General features: G+C 41.2%; 1 protein-coding gene across 1 annotated transcript in view; it reads right to left on the reverse strand.

Annotated features, from left to right (window-relative positions):
- htra3b (HtrA serine peptidase 3b) overlaps positions 1–11193 on the reverse strand; it is a 36938-nt gene extending 25745 nt beyond the window's left edge. Inside the window, exon 1 of the mRNA XM_058625282.1 lies at positions 10465–11193. Coding sequence (XP_058481265.1) covers positions 10465–10879 — 415 coding nt within the window. The 5' untranslated portion in view covers positions 10880–11193. The remainder of the gene's footprint in view (positions 1–10464) is intronic.
- Positions 11194–19598: the final 8405 nt, after the last annotated feature.

The raw sequence follows: 19598 nt of genomic DNA on the forward strand, positions 1-19598 counted from the left end.
TCGCTGTTGAGTCTCAGTGCTCTGCTCATGCCGCCTTCAGAGCCAATCCGAACATCGCTGAATTTCCCTGGAGCCAATCAGCGCTCCCCATGCAAATGCTGAGCACTGCCCGAACAGTGCAGAAACAATGGCGAGTGAACAAGACTCCGAAAAAAAACACCTACGATGACAAATGGATGGACCGCATGTGGGACTCACACACGGATTACCCGCTGGTACCTGTCCATGCAGCCGTACCGCTTTACCATCAGCCATATCCCTGGGTGGAGCAATGCCACTGACGGTCACGGAGTGACTGCACAGAGCTCTACGTAGGGCTGGGCAATATACCGGTAGTAAGAGTTATACCGGTATATTTTTGAAAGAGATATGTAGTTGAGACTATTATATATTATTTTTATCTTGCCTTGCGAACGCTATTTAATAAGGCCGACTGTTTCTCTGTATGCCTACAAGCCTAGTTCAACTGCTCAATGACGCCCCTTACATGTACGTACTACGTAGTGTTCTCCCACCCACGCTACGCATCACAACAGACATTTGAACAAAAATGTGGCGGACACGTTGCAGGTGGAGAGTGAGCAGTTGGTGGCTAAGAAAAAGAACAATGGCGCTGTTATTTTCCTAAACAAAATGTGTACTTTTACTCCCGATACATTTCCCTTAATCATCTTCGTTACTCGTTACTACAAAATAAAAGTTGAGCTGGTGACGTAACGCCTGTTTGTTGTTGCCAGTTTTTAGCGGCACCAGCTGTTAGCTGCTCTGCTGTTAGCTGCAGATTTCAGCTCCAAGTGGACTTAAAACACATCAGTGGCTCGCTGTTCACCATGTGTGACACCGAGGCTCTGGTCCCCGGGTTTCTGTTGTACACTCCGGACGCCAGGTTTCAGCAATGGTCAGCTGAGCGGCCAACAGGTGAGCTAGTGAGCTCACGCAGATAAACCGCAGATTTCGTCTGAATTAAAACACAGTGTGTCTAGAAGCTCCACAGACTCCAAAAGCCCAACAAACTCCAAAGCTTCCAAAAAGTTTCAAAAATACAAACAGACACAGGGAGGTTGAGAGAGAGAGAGAGAGACAGAGAAAGCGCTTGTCCCCATTCATGACAGAAGGTTAATTTTAATATTGTTTGAAGTTGTTCACCTGTACATATAATTATGCTGTCAGCTACTTTAAGACTTTTACGCAAGTAATATTGTGACTTTAACTTCTACCAAAGTAATTTTCTGGTAAGATACTTTTACTCAAATATCGCTTTCAAGTACAAGACTGCCTGTGTTTTCTTATATTTCTCTGTTTTCTATATAATACTGTGAAGCTGTAGGCCTGTTTTTGTGTACATGTTTTGTTATTTGCACAATTATGCCTATAAGTGTAGGCCATTACTATAGATTTTCTTTTAAAATACTTTAAATGCTTCAAAGAGGCAACACTATTGTTTATATCTGTTGTTATATGCACAGCTGTGCTTTGTTGAGCAAAAAACAAAACTAAACCTAAATAAATGGTTGATGGTGATTAGTTAAAAGTACACACTTTTTGTTCCTGTTTTGTTCAAAATATCGTTATAATATCGCATATCGCCATTAAAACAAAAAATATTGAGATATGAGTTTTGGTCCATATTGCCCAGCCCTAGTTCTCCGTGCTGATTGATAAACACAGATGCTCCAACACACATACACACACACTCAGTTAGGACGTTGACAGCCTTGTCATGTTCACATTTGATTGTATTTGTAGTTGTAGTGTTAAGTAGTTTCTGTGAGTGGGTTAAAATTTGTTTATATTTATTGGATAGTACTAAACTTTATATTTATATTTAATTTATGTGGTTTTATGTTGTATGTTTAATTTGATGTGATAGTGCACTATTGTTTAAATAAAGTTTGTGGTTTGATTATATTTGTGCTTTTAATTAGGACCAGGTTTTGGTTTCCATGAGGACTAGTGGTCCTGACCAGGTCAGTGTTTTTGCCAGAAAAGGTCCTAAAGAAGGAACATACACACGTGCACACACACACATACTCACTGGAACATCACATCCTTTTGGGCGTTGTAGACTAGAAATAGTTGGATGATTTACCCATAGGTCCTCACTCCCACATCGGTTGTAGTAAATCATTCCTTTTACCCAGATTACCAGCAATGTTATGTTAAAGAAAGAATAATCCTAAATAAACTATTAATTTTTGTCTCAACAAAATTTGAAGCCAGTTGTTTTTGTCTTTTTTACTGCAAAAGTATTAAATAATTATTTAATTTACTGAACTGAGTCAAGCTCCTTGCTTTGGGCAGGCTTTCACATGCTCTTTAAAACACTCCATCTGGTCAGTGTTTCTCTGGGGAACAGTCTTCACACACAGAGGAAGTCATTTATTTAAATGTTCTAGCAGCAACAGCAGCAGCAACAATGTAAAACCCTATAGCGTCTCAAGAGAATTGTTTTCAGTGTTCTATTGATCTATTAGAAAAGTTTAAATTTGCATTCCAAAAAAGAGCAACTTTCTTTCAAAAAATTTGCCACTAACACAGACAAAATGATGGCCAGTTAATGAGGGAACATTTGCCCAAATGGACAAAAATTTCCATAATGAAGCCTGACTGTTAAAGGGTAAGGTATGCTCTGATGGTATTTATCACCTCCTTGATCATACGTAGCTAACTATCTTATGGAGAAGTAAGTATAATATGTGCACAAATTAATATTTTAAGACAAATTTGTGGGTTTATCATTCCAATCAACAACTCAGACACCTGGGTAAGCAAATGTAAGCAGACCAAGACCATAGCCAGCTCCACACTTCAAAGAGACAAATAACCACTTAACAAAAGCTACCACAAAGGACAGCATAGACCAACAGCTGCTATGTCCCTGTGAGCTACAAACACTACTGATTTTATCTATGGAATTTGGTGTAGGAAAGTAACACAGTTACAGTAACTCTAGACTACAGTTTCCTGTAAGGAAAGAATAAATGTTTTCCTTGTGTCCTCGTCTAGCTTTTCATCATCTTTTAAATGTATTTTGTGGCAGGACGAGGAAAGGTGGAGACGTATGCGAGTTTCACAGGTTTATTGCTTGGGTATAGGAACAGTAAGAGCACATCTGCTCCATATAGCAAATATATCCTCTGAACACACCCTTTCCCATAAACCAACAGGGTTTATGGGACACCCATAATACCCAGAGGGAAACCCCAGGGTATGAGTTAGTACCTCCTAGGAGGCTTAACCAGTCTGCCATAACGTTTACGCCACCCCACGTCCGAAACCGCTGGGGGGCAACAGGCAGGAGCGACACCGACCACAACGGCTCCAAATCAGGACACACAGCCAAAGAAGACACATCAGGGGCCTTGGAAGGGGGGGTGACCCCCGACCCGGGCCGGTAACACCTCTTCACCAGGCACGAAATGAGCTGGGTTGAGTCTATCCAACGAAACACGCCCGCCCATATCCAGCACGAAACTTTTAGAGCCCGCCTCCAGCACCCTAAACGGGCCATCGTAAGGGGGCTGGAAGGGCAACCGGTGAGCGTCATGGCGCACAAAAACAAATGAAGACTGGAGGAACCGCCTCCGGCAACCTGGTGGTTTGATCCACCATTGTGGGCAGGTGCATGAAACCCTGGGAGGGAGGCAGAGGTCCCACCAGGTCAAAACGCCTGGCTGGAATCGGCCGCCAAGACCCATCTGCTGCGGGAGTTGGGCCATGGCTGAAGAGGAGGTTGTTGATAGATAGATAGATAGATAGATAGATACTTTATTCATCTCACAGAGAAATTCACAAGGTGAGAAGGAGTCACACTCCTCGACTACTTTGAACATTTTCAACACTTTTTGGGTCACCAATGTGGCAGGACGAGGAAAAGGTGGGTGAGAGAACACACCCCTGAGTGCCCACCACAATTTAAAGGATTAATTCACCACTGGAATGATGAATGTTTATTACAACTGGGTCATATATGTAGTAGAAATGTGTAATAATATTTGAAGTAAGTGCCTTCTTGGCTGAGAAAGGCAGAAAATGTATTTTTGGCTTGTAGATGAACGACAACAACTCCCAGAATGCACCCAGTTGTGGAAACACACAAACCTCTGTGAGGAATTATTTGGCAAATACATTACAGACTTACTCTGTAAGTTTTTGTCTATGGTGCTAAATTGAACCAGGATGTGCATTAAAAACAAGGAAAGGACAAGTAGTAAGTTCCCATCATTTGCTGGTCAGAGATTCAGAGCGGCGCAAACAAGCTGATAGCTCAGACAGTATACAATAGGGCTGTAGGAATTAATTTGAATTTGAATATTAAAAAAATCAACAATAATCGAATGCTGTAATTTTCCTCTGCCCATCCATGTGTGAAAAAAATATCAAAAATATACAGTCGGGGCTCCAGACTAACTTTTTGCATTGGTTGCACTGGTGCACCTAAAAAAACGTTAGGCGCACCAGTGCAACCAATTCACAAAATTTAGGTGCACCCACATTTTTGAGTACACTTGGCCTCCTACACTTGGTGTCCAAACTTTTGGCTGGTACTGTATAGTGGCTATATTTTTATGAATATTTCAATATATGAAAATGTATGCATTTTACAATATACTGTAATACAATGAGTCCCAAAGTGTGGGCCAGGGCCACGTGTGTGAAATCTCTTAAGACAGGACGTGTTCTTGTGATACCTACCATAAGCACAAGACAATGAATGACAGTGCTAGAGAGAGGTGGGAATATGGCATCATCGTTTTCCTAAAGTCTCGTATTCGCTGTCTACACAGAAACTCGAAGCTCTCGAAATGTTGGCGCTCTGACAGAGTAGGTTTTGAGGCCTCGGCCTCGGAACAGTTAAGACAGACCCACCCGCGGATCTAAGGCTGCGAACAGGCTGGTATGGGGTCAGCATGTCTGTGATATATAAATATTTACGAGCCTTAAAAGTGATCAGTAAAATCTTAAAATCAATTCTAAAACATACAGGGAAGTGGAGCCAGTGGAGTTAAGCCAAAATTGGGGTAATGTGATGCCGTCTGTTAAAACCGGTGAGAAGCCTGGCTACTGAGTTCTGAACCAGCTGGAGGCGGGAGAGAGATTTGTGATTGATGCCGGTTACGGTTAAGGGTGTTGCAGTAATCTAAACGGGAGAATATGAAGGTGTGGACTACTTTTTCTAGGTCAGGCTGTAATAAAATATTTTATATTTTTGAGATGGTTGTGATGTTGAGGAAGCAAGATGATGAAGGTGAAGTCTGACTCAAAGATGATACCTAGGTTTCTGACAGTGGGCTTAATGTTACCGGATAACGGACCAAGACTGATGCGACTGGAGATTGTGTTTGGCGGGTTAGACAGTATTATTTCCGATTTGGTGTTGTTGGAGAAAGTTATGAGCCATCCAGCGGTTCACGTCTTTTAGACAGTCTAAAACAGCAACCAGGCTTCTCGGATCGTTGGGTCTCAGGTGGAGGTACAGCGGTGTGAAAAAGTGTTTGCCCCCTTCCTGATTTCTCAGTTTTTAAATGAAAGTTTTTATTATTAAGGGAAGAAAAAAAAAGTCTAAACCTACACTAAACCTGCCCTGTGTGAAAAAGTGTGTGCCCCCTAAACCTAATAACTGGTTGAGCCGCCCTTTGCAGCAACAACTGCAATCAAGAGTTTGTGATAACTTGCAATGAGTCTTTTACAGCGCTGTGGAGGAATTTTGGCCCACTCATCTATGCAGAATTGTTGTAATTCAGCGACATTGACTAGGCCACTTCAAAGTCTTCATTTTATCTTTCTTTAGCCATTCAGAAGTGGACTTGCTGCTGTGCTTCAGATTATTGTCCTGCTGCAGAACCCAAGTTCGCTTCAGCCTGAGGTCACAAACAGATGGCCGCACATTCTCCTTCATGATTTTTTGGTAGACAGCATAATTCATGGTTCCATTTATCACAGCAAGTCTTCCAGGTCCTGAAGCAGCAAAACATCCCCACACCATCACACTACCACCACCATATTTGACTGTTGGTATGATGTTCTTTTTCTGAAATGTGGTATTACTTTTACGCCAGATGTAATGGGACACACACCTGCCAAAAAGTTCAACTTTTGTCTCGTCAGTCCACAGAGTATTTTCCCAAAAGTGTTGGCGATCATCAAGATGTTTTTTGGCAAAATTGAGACAAGCCTTAATATTCTTTTTTTCGTCTTGGAACTCTGCCATGAAGGCCAAAAAAATAAATCAACTGCTAGAAACATGGACATTATTGAAAGAGTGGAGGGACCCACACCTTGGGTGAACCCAGTCGTGATTGCTCCTAAGGCAGCGGAGGACGACATCAGGATGTGCCTCGACATGAGGAGAGCAAACGCAGCTATCATCAGAAAGAGACATCCGATTCCCACAGTGGATGAGCTTCTACAAGGGATGAATGGATCAACCATTTTCAGCAAACTGGATCTAAAGTGGGGATACCACCAGCTGGAGCTCAGACCAGAGTCAAGAGGTATCACCACGTTTGCTGTCCACACAGGTACTTTTAGGTACAAGACTCATATTTGGTGTTTCCTCAGCAAGCGAACAATATCAACATGAAATTGCAACAGCAGTGACGGGAATCGAGGGGGTGGAGAATATTTCGGTTGACACCATCGTCCATGTCCCTGACCAGGAAACCCATGATCAACGGTTGCATGCAGTTCTGTCACGGCTGGAGAGGTGCGGGCTGACATTAAATACAGATACAGTAAATGTCAACTCAACGTGGATAAGCTGATCTTCATGGGCATCTTACTGTCACAGAAGGGCATCGGCCCAATGACTAAAAAAGTGAGCGCTGTAGCGGAGGCACGGCAACCTGAAAATGCATAGGTACACAGCTTCCTGGGGTTAGCTGGCTACAGTAGCTGTTTCATAGTTTCATACACCAGTTTACCAACATATCGGAACCACTGCGCAGACTCACTAAAAAAGACACACTATTCGATTTCGGGCTGGAGCAGAAACGTTTCAAATACTCCAGAAGAAACTAGTTGAGGCTGGTACACTGCCATATTTTGACAAAGATGCTCCCACCAAAGTTATACCAGATGCTGGACCAGTTGGCATAGGAGCGGTTCTAGTGCAAGAACAACAAAGTGAAATGGTACCAATATTTGTTGTGAGCAGAAGTCTTACAGACTGTGAAAGGAGATATTCACAGGCCGAGCGTCAGGTGCTTGCACTAGTCTGGGCCTGCGAGACACTGCACCCCTACATACAGTATATGGAAAAAAGTTTGACCTTCACAAAGCGCTGAGGCAATCTACAGTCCCACATCAAAACCATGTGCTTGTTTTGAAAGGTGGGTGCTGAGACTCCAACCATATGATTTTAAGGTGGTTCACATTCCAGGAAAAGACAATATTGCAGATCCCCTATCACTGCTAGGAAGTGCCATAGAACAGACTCATGAACATGGAACAGAGGAATACGTGAGGTTGATGAACAGAGAGAGGTGAGAAATGCTGTACAGAGTGGCTGTTTTGACAGGTGCTAGACATATGCGCCCTATAGCCTATGAGCTGTGTGTGATTGGACAGTTAGTGTTGAGAGGGACACGCATGGTTTAACCACACACACTGAGAGCCAGGGCTCTGGCTTTGGCCCATGAGGGACATTTGGGCATAGTCGACACAAAACAGCACTATACCATACTTTACTCAGGAGTAAAGTATGGTGGCCAGGGATGGATCGGGCTGCAGAGAGACATGTGAAGTCCTGTCACGGATGCCAGGTAGTCTCCTGACCTGATGTGCCTGAACCACTACGGCCGACGGCCGACGGCCTGATTGTGGCCCACAGTCTATATCTACACAGTTTCAGACATACAGTACTGTGAGGACAACGGAATACAGCATGTGAAAATGACACCCAAGTGGGCACAAGCCAATGGTGAAGTGGAGAGACAAAATGCTTCACTGATGAAAAGAATATGCATTGCACATTCTGAGGAATTGGACTGGAAGAAAGAGCTCCTGAAGTACGTCACAATCTATCGACCTATTGACCACTCCACAACTGGAAGGAGTCCGGCAGAGCTGCTCTTCAAAAGGTAATTATGAGGAGAGCTCCCTGACATAACAACACCACAAAGAGATCTAGAGACATAGATGCTGAAAGGAAGGGAAAATCAAAGATCTACACCGACAACAAGAACAGAGCAAAACAATCGGATGTGACAGTTGGAGATCAGGTTCTACTGAAACAAGACAAGGTGCACAAATTCTCCACTACGGTCAACAAGACGCCACACAAGGTAATCAGGAAGGACGGTAACAATGTGGTTGTCAAATCACCAAGTTGAGCTACATAGTCTAGAAATACCACATTTGTGAAAAAGTACTACACGGAGGACATGACTCCACAAGCAACAGACAAAACACAAATGACATGGACTGAAAAGGAAGGGGCGAGGAAGCAAACAGGCTGCAGAGTCCAGTGCAGAGTCTCTGACTCAGACTCACTGTGAGGGGATTAGGATGGAGCTTCTCACACCCAAGCAGGAGAAACCTCACCGGTTTACCACAGAAACTAACTAACTTTATCCTTAAATGAGCCTTCCAGGGTTAACAATGGAAGATTGAAAATTAAAATGTTTACTTGTTTGTTCTAAATGTAAGGTAATGTGCTTATGCATGTCAGAGATGGGTTTGATAGAGAAGAATACATTAGGAAAATGTTTAGTCAGGAATAAATATGTTGGGTGAAAAGGAAGTTAGATAGGCTGAGATAAATGTGTTAATGACTGTTTATGAATCATTTTCAGATGGGGAAATGTTTCTAGTCACTAAAGGTAGTGCACAGCAGTAGTTCAATAAAGCTGGTGGCTTAACTACAAAGCTGGAGTGATTATTGGTCCCATGTACAGTCAGTATCAAACAGCCGAGTGGGAGCATATAAATAGAAAATAAGATTGGACCTGCACACCATAGGTTATTTGGGTTGTAGAGAATGAGTAGTTGCCTATGGTGACCGCACAGGTTCTGTTAAAAAGGTTAGAACAAAACCAACCAAGAGCTGTGTCCCTGATACCAAAATCGGCACTTAAGTCTAAAATAATTAAAATAGCGCTCTCTCCTCTGTCTATAGCTAAAAGCAGGTCAGTGGTTACTTTGAGGAGGGCAGTTTCAGTACTATGTACAACTCTAAAACCGGATTGAAATTTCTCGAATAAATTATTTTGTGCCATAAATAATAAAAGTTGGGAGGAAACTACTTTTTCTAAAACTTTTGGTAAAAGGGGTTAAGAAGTTTAGAAATTGGTCTAAAATTATTCAAATCGGTGGGTCTAGGTTGGTCTTCTTTAAAAGAGGTTGGACCGCAGCATGCTTAAAAACACCATGGGTTAAAGAACTATTTACAATGGATAAAATACTGGGTCTGTCTGTGTTAAAAATCTCTTTAAAAAATGTGGTGGGAATTAAATCAAAGCTGCATGTGGTTGGTTTCATGTCTGATAAAATGTCTGATAAGAAAGAAAGTGACAGGTTGAAAATCGTTAAAAAGTGTAAAAATATCTCTACTGGTGGATAAAATGCTGTGTGGGGGGGGATCTGTTGCCTAATAAAATTGAAATCCAATTCTTTCATTTTTATACCAACTCTTTTAAGTTGGTGTGTGTAAAATTGTTGTGCCAGGGCTGTGGATTAAAATTCTACTTAATTTTAAAAGGGGCAACTAAGTCCAGAACACATAGACATGTTTGGTTAAAATTAGAGACCAGCTCCTCTGTGTTGAAATGTTGGGTTAAGAGCACTAAAAGAAGCAGAGGTAAAAAGTTCAGAAAACTTAAAAGCAGACAGAGAGGTAAAAACTCGGCGGTGGACAGCCATTTCCTGATCTGCATGTAAAACAGATAAAACCTCATTGAATAAAACGTGTATAATGTGTAGCTTGAATATTTAAATTGTCCATGTTTTTATAAATTATTTTAGATGATTCCTATCTACTTCTTATTCATGTGAGACTGATGGGGCAGCACCCTAGCGCCCTCTATGGACGGTAGCCACTGGATTTGAGATGTGTACGAGCCCTCAGACGATTTTCAGATACAATGTAGACACTCTTGAGTTTGGGAACGGCTGCTGTTATGTATAAACACAATATATTATACTGTACTTCCACAGACTATAATATCTCTCTCTCTCTCTCTCTATATATATATATATATATATATACAGTATATATATATATATATATATATATAGACACATATATGTATATATACATATACATATTACTTAGCAGCCAACGGGAATATTTAACCAATTAAACATAACTATTTCATATATTGACAGTTAATATATTTTCTTTGTGTTTTACTATATTACTTGATGATTACTTCAGAAATTATAGTAAGTATTATTTCACTATTGTTATTTTAATGTAAGAGACATTTAACATTACACATAACATTACATCTGCACAGATCGTACCTATGCTGACGTCACATGGTCCGTGCTGGATCTGTGTGATGCCGAGGAGACCCTGCTGCAGCGCCCTCCTGCTGCTCGCCTTCAGGTGGCACACGTTAATGTACGTTTTCCCGTCGCTGCCGCAGACTTCATGGTTTAACTTGCACTGACAGAATCCCTTGGAGAGTCTTTTTCGTGCCGGGAGTTTGCACTCCAGTCCGTCCCCACACGGCAGATCGTCCTCGTGGCCGCACGGGTCTCCTTCCCCCTGCGCGCACACCAGGCAGCAGTTGCAGCGGTCGGGCACGTATCCGCTGGGGCAGCTAGGGCTCGGACAGTTGCTCACATCACACCGTGTCGGACAGGAGGATTTCAGCTCAGCGCTGAGCGACTGTTTGAAACCAAAAAGCAGAGCTGTGTATAGAAAGATGACCATTGTAAAAGGAGGATGGGAGGAAACCGAAGAGAAGAGGTTTTACGCGCTCATGTTCACTAGATCACCAGCTCATACTTTCTTCCCTTTGCATGGAGAGGAGGGAATGCCACTGGCACGACACACATATGTCTCCTTATAGCTGCAAACGTCATAAGAAAACCTGTCCTAATCGCGAACTTGGATGTTGAAGCGTGATCCCGTGCGTCCAGATGCAGACTGTGAAAAGCCTCCCAGCTGCGATAGAGATTTTCTTTGGTTCTCCTGCCAGAGCTGAGTGCTCCTCCACTCTGCCTCTGGCACTGACTCCAGACGGACAGAGGAAGACAAGTAGAAGTACGTCCCTCCTTGAGGCGTGGCAATGAAGATCAGACTGATCGCACAGTTACTGTATACTTAATATATTTATATATAACAATATACCGACATAAACATGTCGGTATATTGTTTATAAATGTTCTTACCATTTATGGTGACTAGACCACTGGTTAAGACTGCTGGGCGAGAATCCCCTCAAATGCCCCCGAAAAAAAAGCAAACTGATCTTTTATTTTATGTCCACAAGGACATCTAAAATATATATGATAAATATAAAACATGTAACAAGATTTGTGGGGAAAACACAACGATATACATGTAATTTAAATAAAAATGAAATAGAGGAAAATATTTCTCAGTTGCACAAATCCTTTGTCAGAACTATGGGAAAAAAAACTTTAGAGAAGCCAGTTATTACAATATAAATATGGCATAAATATACACAACAATAAGAGCAGACTCTCCCATTCTCTTGGTGACTGGGTGTTTGCAGGTTGCCTTTATTATCTCTAATTTCTCTTACCACGAAAATGTGGCACTTTATAAGAGGAGCCTATATTCGAGCGCACTGCATGGAGACGCTAAAAGGCTCTGGATTGTTGTCCCTGAGGCTCATTAAGTTCATTTTAATTTCAGGAGATTTGGAGTTTGTAGTTCTCCTGGAGTCTGGGACGTATAGAGTAGCCTATTGCTTTATCCCCTGTTCCCCCCCTTGCCCATTCCAGTAGGGAGACCCAGTAACTCCCATACTCGTTGACCCAGAGGTGAACTGTACTGTACATTACATTTTGTCCAAAGCGACTTTCAATAAGTGCATTTCAACATTTGGTTACAAACAAGAACTAGAAGTGAGTAGGTAAGTAACTAACTGTAGTTTCCAATCATATAAATAAGCAAGGATATCAGACATACCAACTGAATTTTTTTTTTATCACAAATATAACATATATTTGTGTGTTATGACAATTTAATTCAGAAAAAAACTGCTATACATGTATATAATACAGCTTTCCCAGTTTGTAGATGCTCCAGCGGACCCCAATCAGATTGAGGCAGGCACAACATTGGTAAATGTCCTTTTGCTTTGCTGCAAGAATCCAACATTTGGAACCTTTGCAACCCAACATATCCCAAAATTCACAATTCACAGGAAGCCATCATTTTTTTGACAATACTATATTGTCAGGGAGTTAAGTCTGGATACTAAGTTTAAATGTTTAATTTAGTATAATTAGCAGAACCATGACAACTGATTTGTACTCTTGCCTAAATCTGCATGTGGCATTCATTTTACCCTTATCAACAAAGTGACATCACCCTTCAATCTTTTCAGCTACATGCTAAGAAGGTTACTGTGAAATCTACAGTAACTGTAATCGTTGCTGTAATAGATTACACAGGATGCTTACCAGAGTCTAAATTACAGTAACAAGTAAATATTGTAAATTTTAATACAGCTGTTATTACGGTCCTGTAATTATTCTTACAGTAATATTCACAGTACTGTCAATACTTTCACAGTCATAGGGTGCTGTATTTACCATCATGGTAATTGTTGTACTACTGTAACAGGAATAACTGCATAAATGACTGTTAACTGTAGAATAAAGTCAAAACTTTGGTCCAAACAAATGTCACTTTTATTCACCTTTAAGTTTAGAACAGTGTCATATATAAAATTTAAAAATCCTTTTGCCAAACAATAACATATACAACACATTCTTTTTTTTTTGTTTGGGCAAGTTACATCTGAAACTGCACAGCCCTCATTTATTGTTATTATTATTATAATTATATTTATTATAATGAAATGTTATTATTTTCCACACACCAAAACAGCAACATATGACAAGCTATTTAGCTAACTGGTTTAGACCTGGTTCTGTACATGGTCCCTGTCAACTAAACTAATAATGCCTTTCTAAACTTTTAATTACAAAGAGCACTTTATATTTTCCTAACAACAAGAGTACTACACTGAACAAAAATATAAACACAAAATCACCATTTCTCTCAAATATTGTTCACAAATCTGTCTAAATCTGTGTTAGTGAGCACTTCTCCATTGCCGAGATAATTCATCCCACATCACAGGTGTGGCATATCAAGATGCTGATTAGACAGCATTAATATTGCACCGGAGCGCCTTAGGCTGGCCACAATAGAAGGCCACTCTGAAATGTTCAGTTTTATCACACAGCCATAGAAGTTTTGAGGGAGCGTGTTGACTGCAGGAATGTCCACCAGAGCTGTTGCCCGCAAGTCTTTTCCTTTCATTTACGGCCACATCTGTACATCCAGCTCAACGCAGTTTGCTCCGGTAGTTGCCCATTTTGAACTTAAAGGAGACATAGACCGGAAGCTCCAATTAACGCTGTTAACGTTTGTGTGTGTGTATCTGCGTCAGTACCTCGTTTATGAAACCCTAAAGTTTCAGAACAAACAGTTCAGCCACTGCTGAGAAAATAGGGTTTTATTGTTTTCCTGCGCTCTGCGAAGCGGATCGGCACTTCCTTAATTTGATGTCGTCATCAGAAATCCTCACCACTCCTCTCACCACCGTAGCGCCTCCTGGTGCGGGCACTAGTCCGGGCACATCCGGTTGCGTACATTCAACCGCAGAAGAAGAAGAACTACTCTCGTTGTAGCTGCTGAGATGCAGAGCTTGACTTGAACATCCCCAAGCCAAAGGTAACGTTAGCCTACTCTTGTCTAGAATTTGCTATTTTATCTTGTTTTTTCACTTGTCTTTTACTGGAAAAAAATACTGCAGCAATTTGAGACCTGTTTCAAAAGCGCTGTACAAAATACACATTTTATAACGTATTATTATTTCAAAATTATTTTAATTTTACTTCTTGTTGCACTACTATTATACATGTTGTAATTACATGGATATTGCACTATTTTGACCTTTGAGAGCCAAAACTCTCAGGTTTTAGAAGAGTTTATTCAATTATTGTCACCTATACCAGGTAGGCATTAAAAAAGTTCTACTGGATTCCCTCTGTATTAGCCTTTTTTCCTGTTTCACAAAGGTTTTTAAGTAGTGCCTGATAGCAATGATTTTACATCCAAGTGAGTTTGCAGTTCTTTAGTATTAGAAGAAAAAAAGCTCTTATATTTTTTTTTTTTCAAACAGCGCGGTATCAGTACGGTATCGGCATTGGCTGATACTGCACAGCTGGGTATCAGAATCAGTATCGGGGGCCAAAAAATGGTATCGGAACAACACTACTATTTTTTCAATGAAAAAGTTTCCACACTTGACAAAAAAGAGAGGATTGATGACTGATGAGATCTTGAATTTCTTAAGAGTGACACTATCATCCTGTCCCGGATGGATTTATGGATATTGTCATGTGCATCATGCGTGGTTAAGTGTGTCTGTGACTTCTCAGTTAATAGTTATTACTTTACTGTCACAATAAGCGTGAAACATACATGCTACTTATGCGACCAGTATAAAAAGGGACAACTTAAAGCATCTCTGTCATGTTAAAGAAAGGGGCCATGGACAACGACAAACTCATTTTTTTAAGTCTCTCACCTTCCCAGAGACAATGAATGTCCACCAGAAGGACATTCAGAGGTACCTAACCACATACTTGAGGAATGCAGATACGCATCACCTGTGTTTGTTCCTCCTCCTCTATTCTTGGGGAAGAACATCATTATTGACTTCACCAAGAAAGGTTTTCAGAAAAGACCTGTGGCCCATACGTGTGGCTGTGTGTTGGAGCTGTCAGTCCATTATGACAGCTACCCTGACTTTAGCTCAGAGATGAACAAGGTGTTGGAGTCTAATGGACATGATTTAATCTAATACAGGGAATATGTGTGTGTTTATGCTATTCACACACAATTTCAATGTGAACTCTTGTTATTTCCATGTATAATGTCAGTGACCAAGCGTCCTCATGTAAAAATTTGCACAAGATATAAATTGTTCAACAGATTGTTCTGCAAACAATAGATTCCTCATTTAAGATAAGATAAGATAGTCCTTTATTTGTCCCGCAGTGGGGAAATTAACATTGTTACAGCAGCAAGACAGTAGAGATAATAAATAATAAACATGCATTACCAAAAAAGAAAATATAAGAATACAAGAAGATATTAACACTTAGACTATAAACAATTAGAATGTAAAAAATAGAATGTAGAATGTACATTATAGGCAGCAAGAATATACACAGTATGGACTTGATATTTACAGCATAAATAGTATATTGCATTTGTGTACATAATTGCACGTAGACGGAAGGAGTGAGGAGCCTGGTTATGTGTGGTCTACTGCGAGCAGTGCTTGTTGTACAGTCTAACAGCTGCAGGAAGAATGACCTGCGATAACGCTCCTTCAAACATTTAGGATGTTTCAGTCTGTTACTGAAGGAGCTGCTGAGTGCTGTGATGGTGTCCTGCAGGGGGTGGGAGAGAGGATAGCTTGGTAGCCATTCTCCTCTCTCCCACCACCTCCACTGGGTCAAGGGGACATCCAAGGACAGAGCTGGCTTTTTTTAATCAGTCTGTCCAGCCTCTTCCTGTCCGCAGCTGTGATACTACTGCCCCAGCAGACCACTCCATAAAGAGTCATAGAAGGTGTTAAGGAGTTCTCCCTGCCCTCCAAAAGACCTTAGTCTCCTCAAGGTAGAGTCTGCTCTGGCCCTTCCTGTAGAGCGCAGCAACATGATCAGACCAGTCCAGTTTATTGTTTATGTGAACACCCAGGTATTTGTAAGCCGTTACCATCTCAATGTCCATATCCTGGATGTTCACCGGTGTAGTAGGAGAGTGTCATCTCCTGCGAAAATCCACCACCAGTTCTTTAGTTTTTCCCATGTTGATCTTGAGGCGGTTCCGCAGGGACCAGTCCACGAAGTTCTGGACAAGTTCCCTGTACTCCTTGTCGTTGAGGCCGACAATTGCAGAGTCATCAGAGAACTTCTGCAGGTGACAGGAGGGGGAGCAGTAGGAGAAGTCTGCAGTGTACAGAATGAAGAGGAACGCAGCCAGAACCGTTCCCTGTGGGTCCCCTGTACTGCCGACAGCCATGTCGGATACACAATCCCGAGTCCTCACATACTGGGGTCGATCAGTCAAATAATCCACAATCCAGGATGTGAGGTGAGGATCCACTCCTGCTTGCTCCAGCTTGTCCTTCAGAAGTGCTGGCTGTATAGTGTTGAAAGCACTGGAGAAATCAAAAAACATGATCCTCACAGTGCTCCCAGACTTCTCCAGGTGAGAAAGAGCTCTGTCCAGCAGGTAGATGACAGTGTCATCCACCCCAATACTAGGGTGGTAGGCGAATTGCAGCGGGTCCATTGATGATCTCACCACAGGGCGAAGATGAGACAGCACCAGTTGCTCCAGGATCTTCATCAGGAGGGATGTTAGTGCCACCGGCCTGTAACTGTTGAGATATTTGGGGTGCTGTGTTTTTTGCACTGGTACCACACAGGAGGTCTTCCATAACTGTAGTACTCTCCCCAGTCTCAGGCTCGTATTGAAGATGACCCCCATAATCCCGCTCAGCTGCTCCGCGCAGGATTTGACGAGCCTGGAGCTGATGCCATCAGGACCTGCAGCCTTCCTCGCCTTGATATTCTTGATCATTTGTTAAGGATAACACCATAGGACGTAATAGCATCAAGGTAGTAGATATCCAGGAGGGCAAAGTTGTTTGTTTAAATCATTTTTATTGACACTATTGTCATTTTCTTCATTAGCATACAGTTCATTGATTTGTCCAGTTTACATAATAAATGATCTTTCTTGACACGTAAAAGCATAAAGGGAAGATAGGGATATGTGTAAGAAACATTCCAGCAAAATCTTTTGCAGCTGTCACAGTTCCTGACAGTATATCTTTTTTTTGGTCATGAAATTGCCATGTTAACATGTTGTTGTTGTACTTATTACCATTACAACTGTTATACCATGGACTGTGTCGTCATGTTCTTTTATTGACAACGTTTTGAAAAATGTAGTACTTTAGTGTAATGTAGTGTATATGGTGCATAGTTTTACAGGTCATACAGGGCATGCCAAAGGCAATCCGGCCAAGATAAAGAAAGAAAGTGCCCCTCTATGTATGCAATTGTATCACCAAGCACAAAGATGAAACACCTCACGTTATCGTCACCTATTTAGGACTAGGATGCTACTAACACTAATGTGTTAGTAACCAGATCAAAAATGAACTAATGCTTAATACGATTGCATAATGAATAAGCTTGCCAGGCATTCTTCCACTGATAGGCACCGTCACTATCTAATCGGCAACACCATGGACAGAGGACAGGTGACGTAATACAACTTCAGAAGAGCCTGCGAAGAGCCATGCGCACAGACACGATGGGTGCATTTATTTAACAAATATCAGACTATCAATTAAGAATGAGAATGGAATCGCTGATGTACTTTGACTTTAATTATTTTGTTTCATTTTAGGAGCACTGACCCATAAGGACATTCTTCTCACTAGTAAAAATGTATTAAATGTTCAATTGCCGACTTTACTAGATGTTTATTCTTAACAACCAGCGTTAAGACACTTTTTTTCTTCTCGTGTGTTACGCTTTATTGCATCTTGCTCGCCAGTCTATTACAAAATGGCTTCATCAGCATAATAACAGTTACTATAAGAGTAACTAATAGTAACTAGAATGACACTCAAAGAGATGCAACACCTGTGTGTGAGCTTGCTCAAAATGAAAATGTAAAAATTAGACACATATCTACACATGCTGCTCTTTTATATCTTTGTTAAGGCAATATGAAGCTACAAAAACATCAACCTATAATTTAAATACAGTGTCACTAATGTATCCACCCTACAAGCCTGGACAACAAACAATTAATGGCATATTTGTATACAATGGTAGGCCGACTTTTTCTCGATTCCCCAAAACCATTAATAATCCTTTGACGAAGTCTTAGATAAAGCTCAGTAATTTCATACACATCATCAGACATTGCAAGGTTGTGCTCAGCCATAAATTCATTACATAAGTGAAATACATCCTCATCACAAGGATAGTCCTTAGAAATGCAGGGAAAGACGTCCAGCAGGTTCGGGTGATTAAGGATAGAGAGGGACATGTGTTGACAGGTGCCACAGTAGTAATGGGAAGATGGAAATAGTACTTTGAAGAGCTAATGAATGAGGAAAATTAAAGAGAGCAAAGGGTAGAAGAGGTGACTACTGTGAACCATGAAGTAGCAGAGATTAGTAAAGATGACCTGAGGGGGGCATTGAAGAGTATGAAGAATGGAAAGGCAGTTGGTCCTGATGATATACCTGTGGAGGTATGGAAGTGTCTAGGAGAGGAGGCAGTAGAGTTTCTGGTTAGACTATTCAACAGGATCTTAGAGAGTGAGGGGATGCCTGAGGAATGGAGAAGAAGTGTGATGGTGCCCATTTTTAAGAATAAGGGAGATGTTCAGAATTGCAGTAACTACAGAGGAATAAAGTTCATGAGCCATGGAAACTAGACTGAGAGCAGAAGTCAGCTTTTGTGAACAACAGTATGTTTCATGCCTAGAAAGAGTACTACAGATGCAGTATTTGCTTTAAGAATGCTGGTAGAGATGAGATGAGATTCAACTTTATTGTCATTACTCAAATACAAGTTTCGGGTAACGAAATGAGGTTTGCATCTCACCAGAAGTGCAACAAGCAGAAAGTGCAAGAATATGAATATATATGTACAGAAGTAGATTTGTTCTATGGATAAGTATAAATATAAAAAGGACAAACATGAATATAAATGAGCGCTATAAATACAATTATATTGTGCAGATTATTATATACAGATAAGGTGCAGTGAATACGCTATATTGAGAGACATATAGATAAATGCTAATTTACAGATTATGGACATATTTTACAGGTTGGTAGCTTATTGAGGTGGTATGAACATTCTACATAATAAATAAACAAACAAGAGAATACAGGGAAGGTCAGAGAGCATTGTGCCTTTGTAGATCTGGAAAAAGCCTATGACAGGGTGCCGAGAGAGGAACTATGGTACTGTATGAGGAAGTCTGGAGTGGCAGAGAAGTATGTTAGACTGGTGCAGGACATGTATGACAACTGTGAGACAGCGTGCTGTAGGTGTGACAGAGAAGTTCAAAGTGGAGGTGGGACTACATCAGGGTTCGGCTCTGAGTCCCTTCTTGTTTGCGGTGGTGATGGACAGACTGACAGATGAGGTTAGACAGGAATCTCCATGGACTATGATGTTTGCAGATGACATTGTGATCTGTGGTGAGAGCAGAGACCAGGTGGAGGAAAGCTCCAGAGGTGCAGATATGCTCTAGAAAGGAGAGGAATGAAGGTTAGTCGCAGCAAGACAGAATATATGTGTCTGAATGAGAGGAACCCAAATGGAACCAT

Source organism: Solea solea, chromosome 3, assembly GCF_958295425.1.
Source record: "Solea solea chromosome 3, fSolSol10.1, whole genome shotgun sequence".
In the NCBI taxonomy this organism is placed as follows: domain Eukaryota; kingdom Metazoa; phylum Chordata; class Actinopteri; order Pleuronectiformes; family Soleidae; genus Solea; species Solea solea.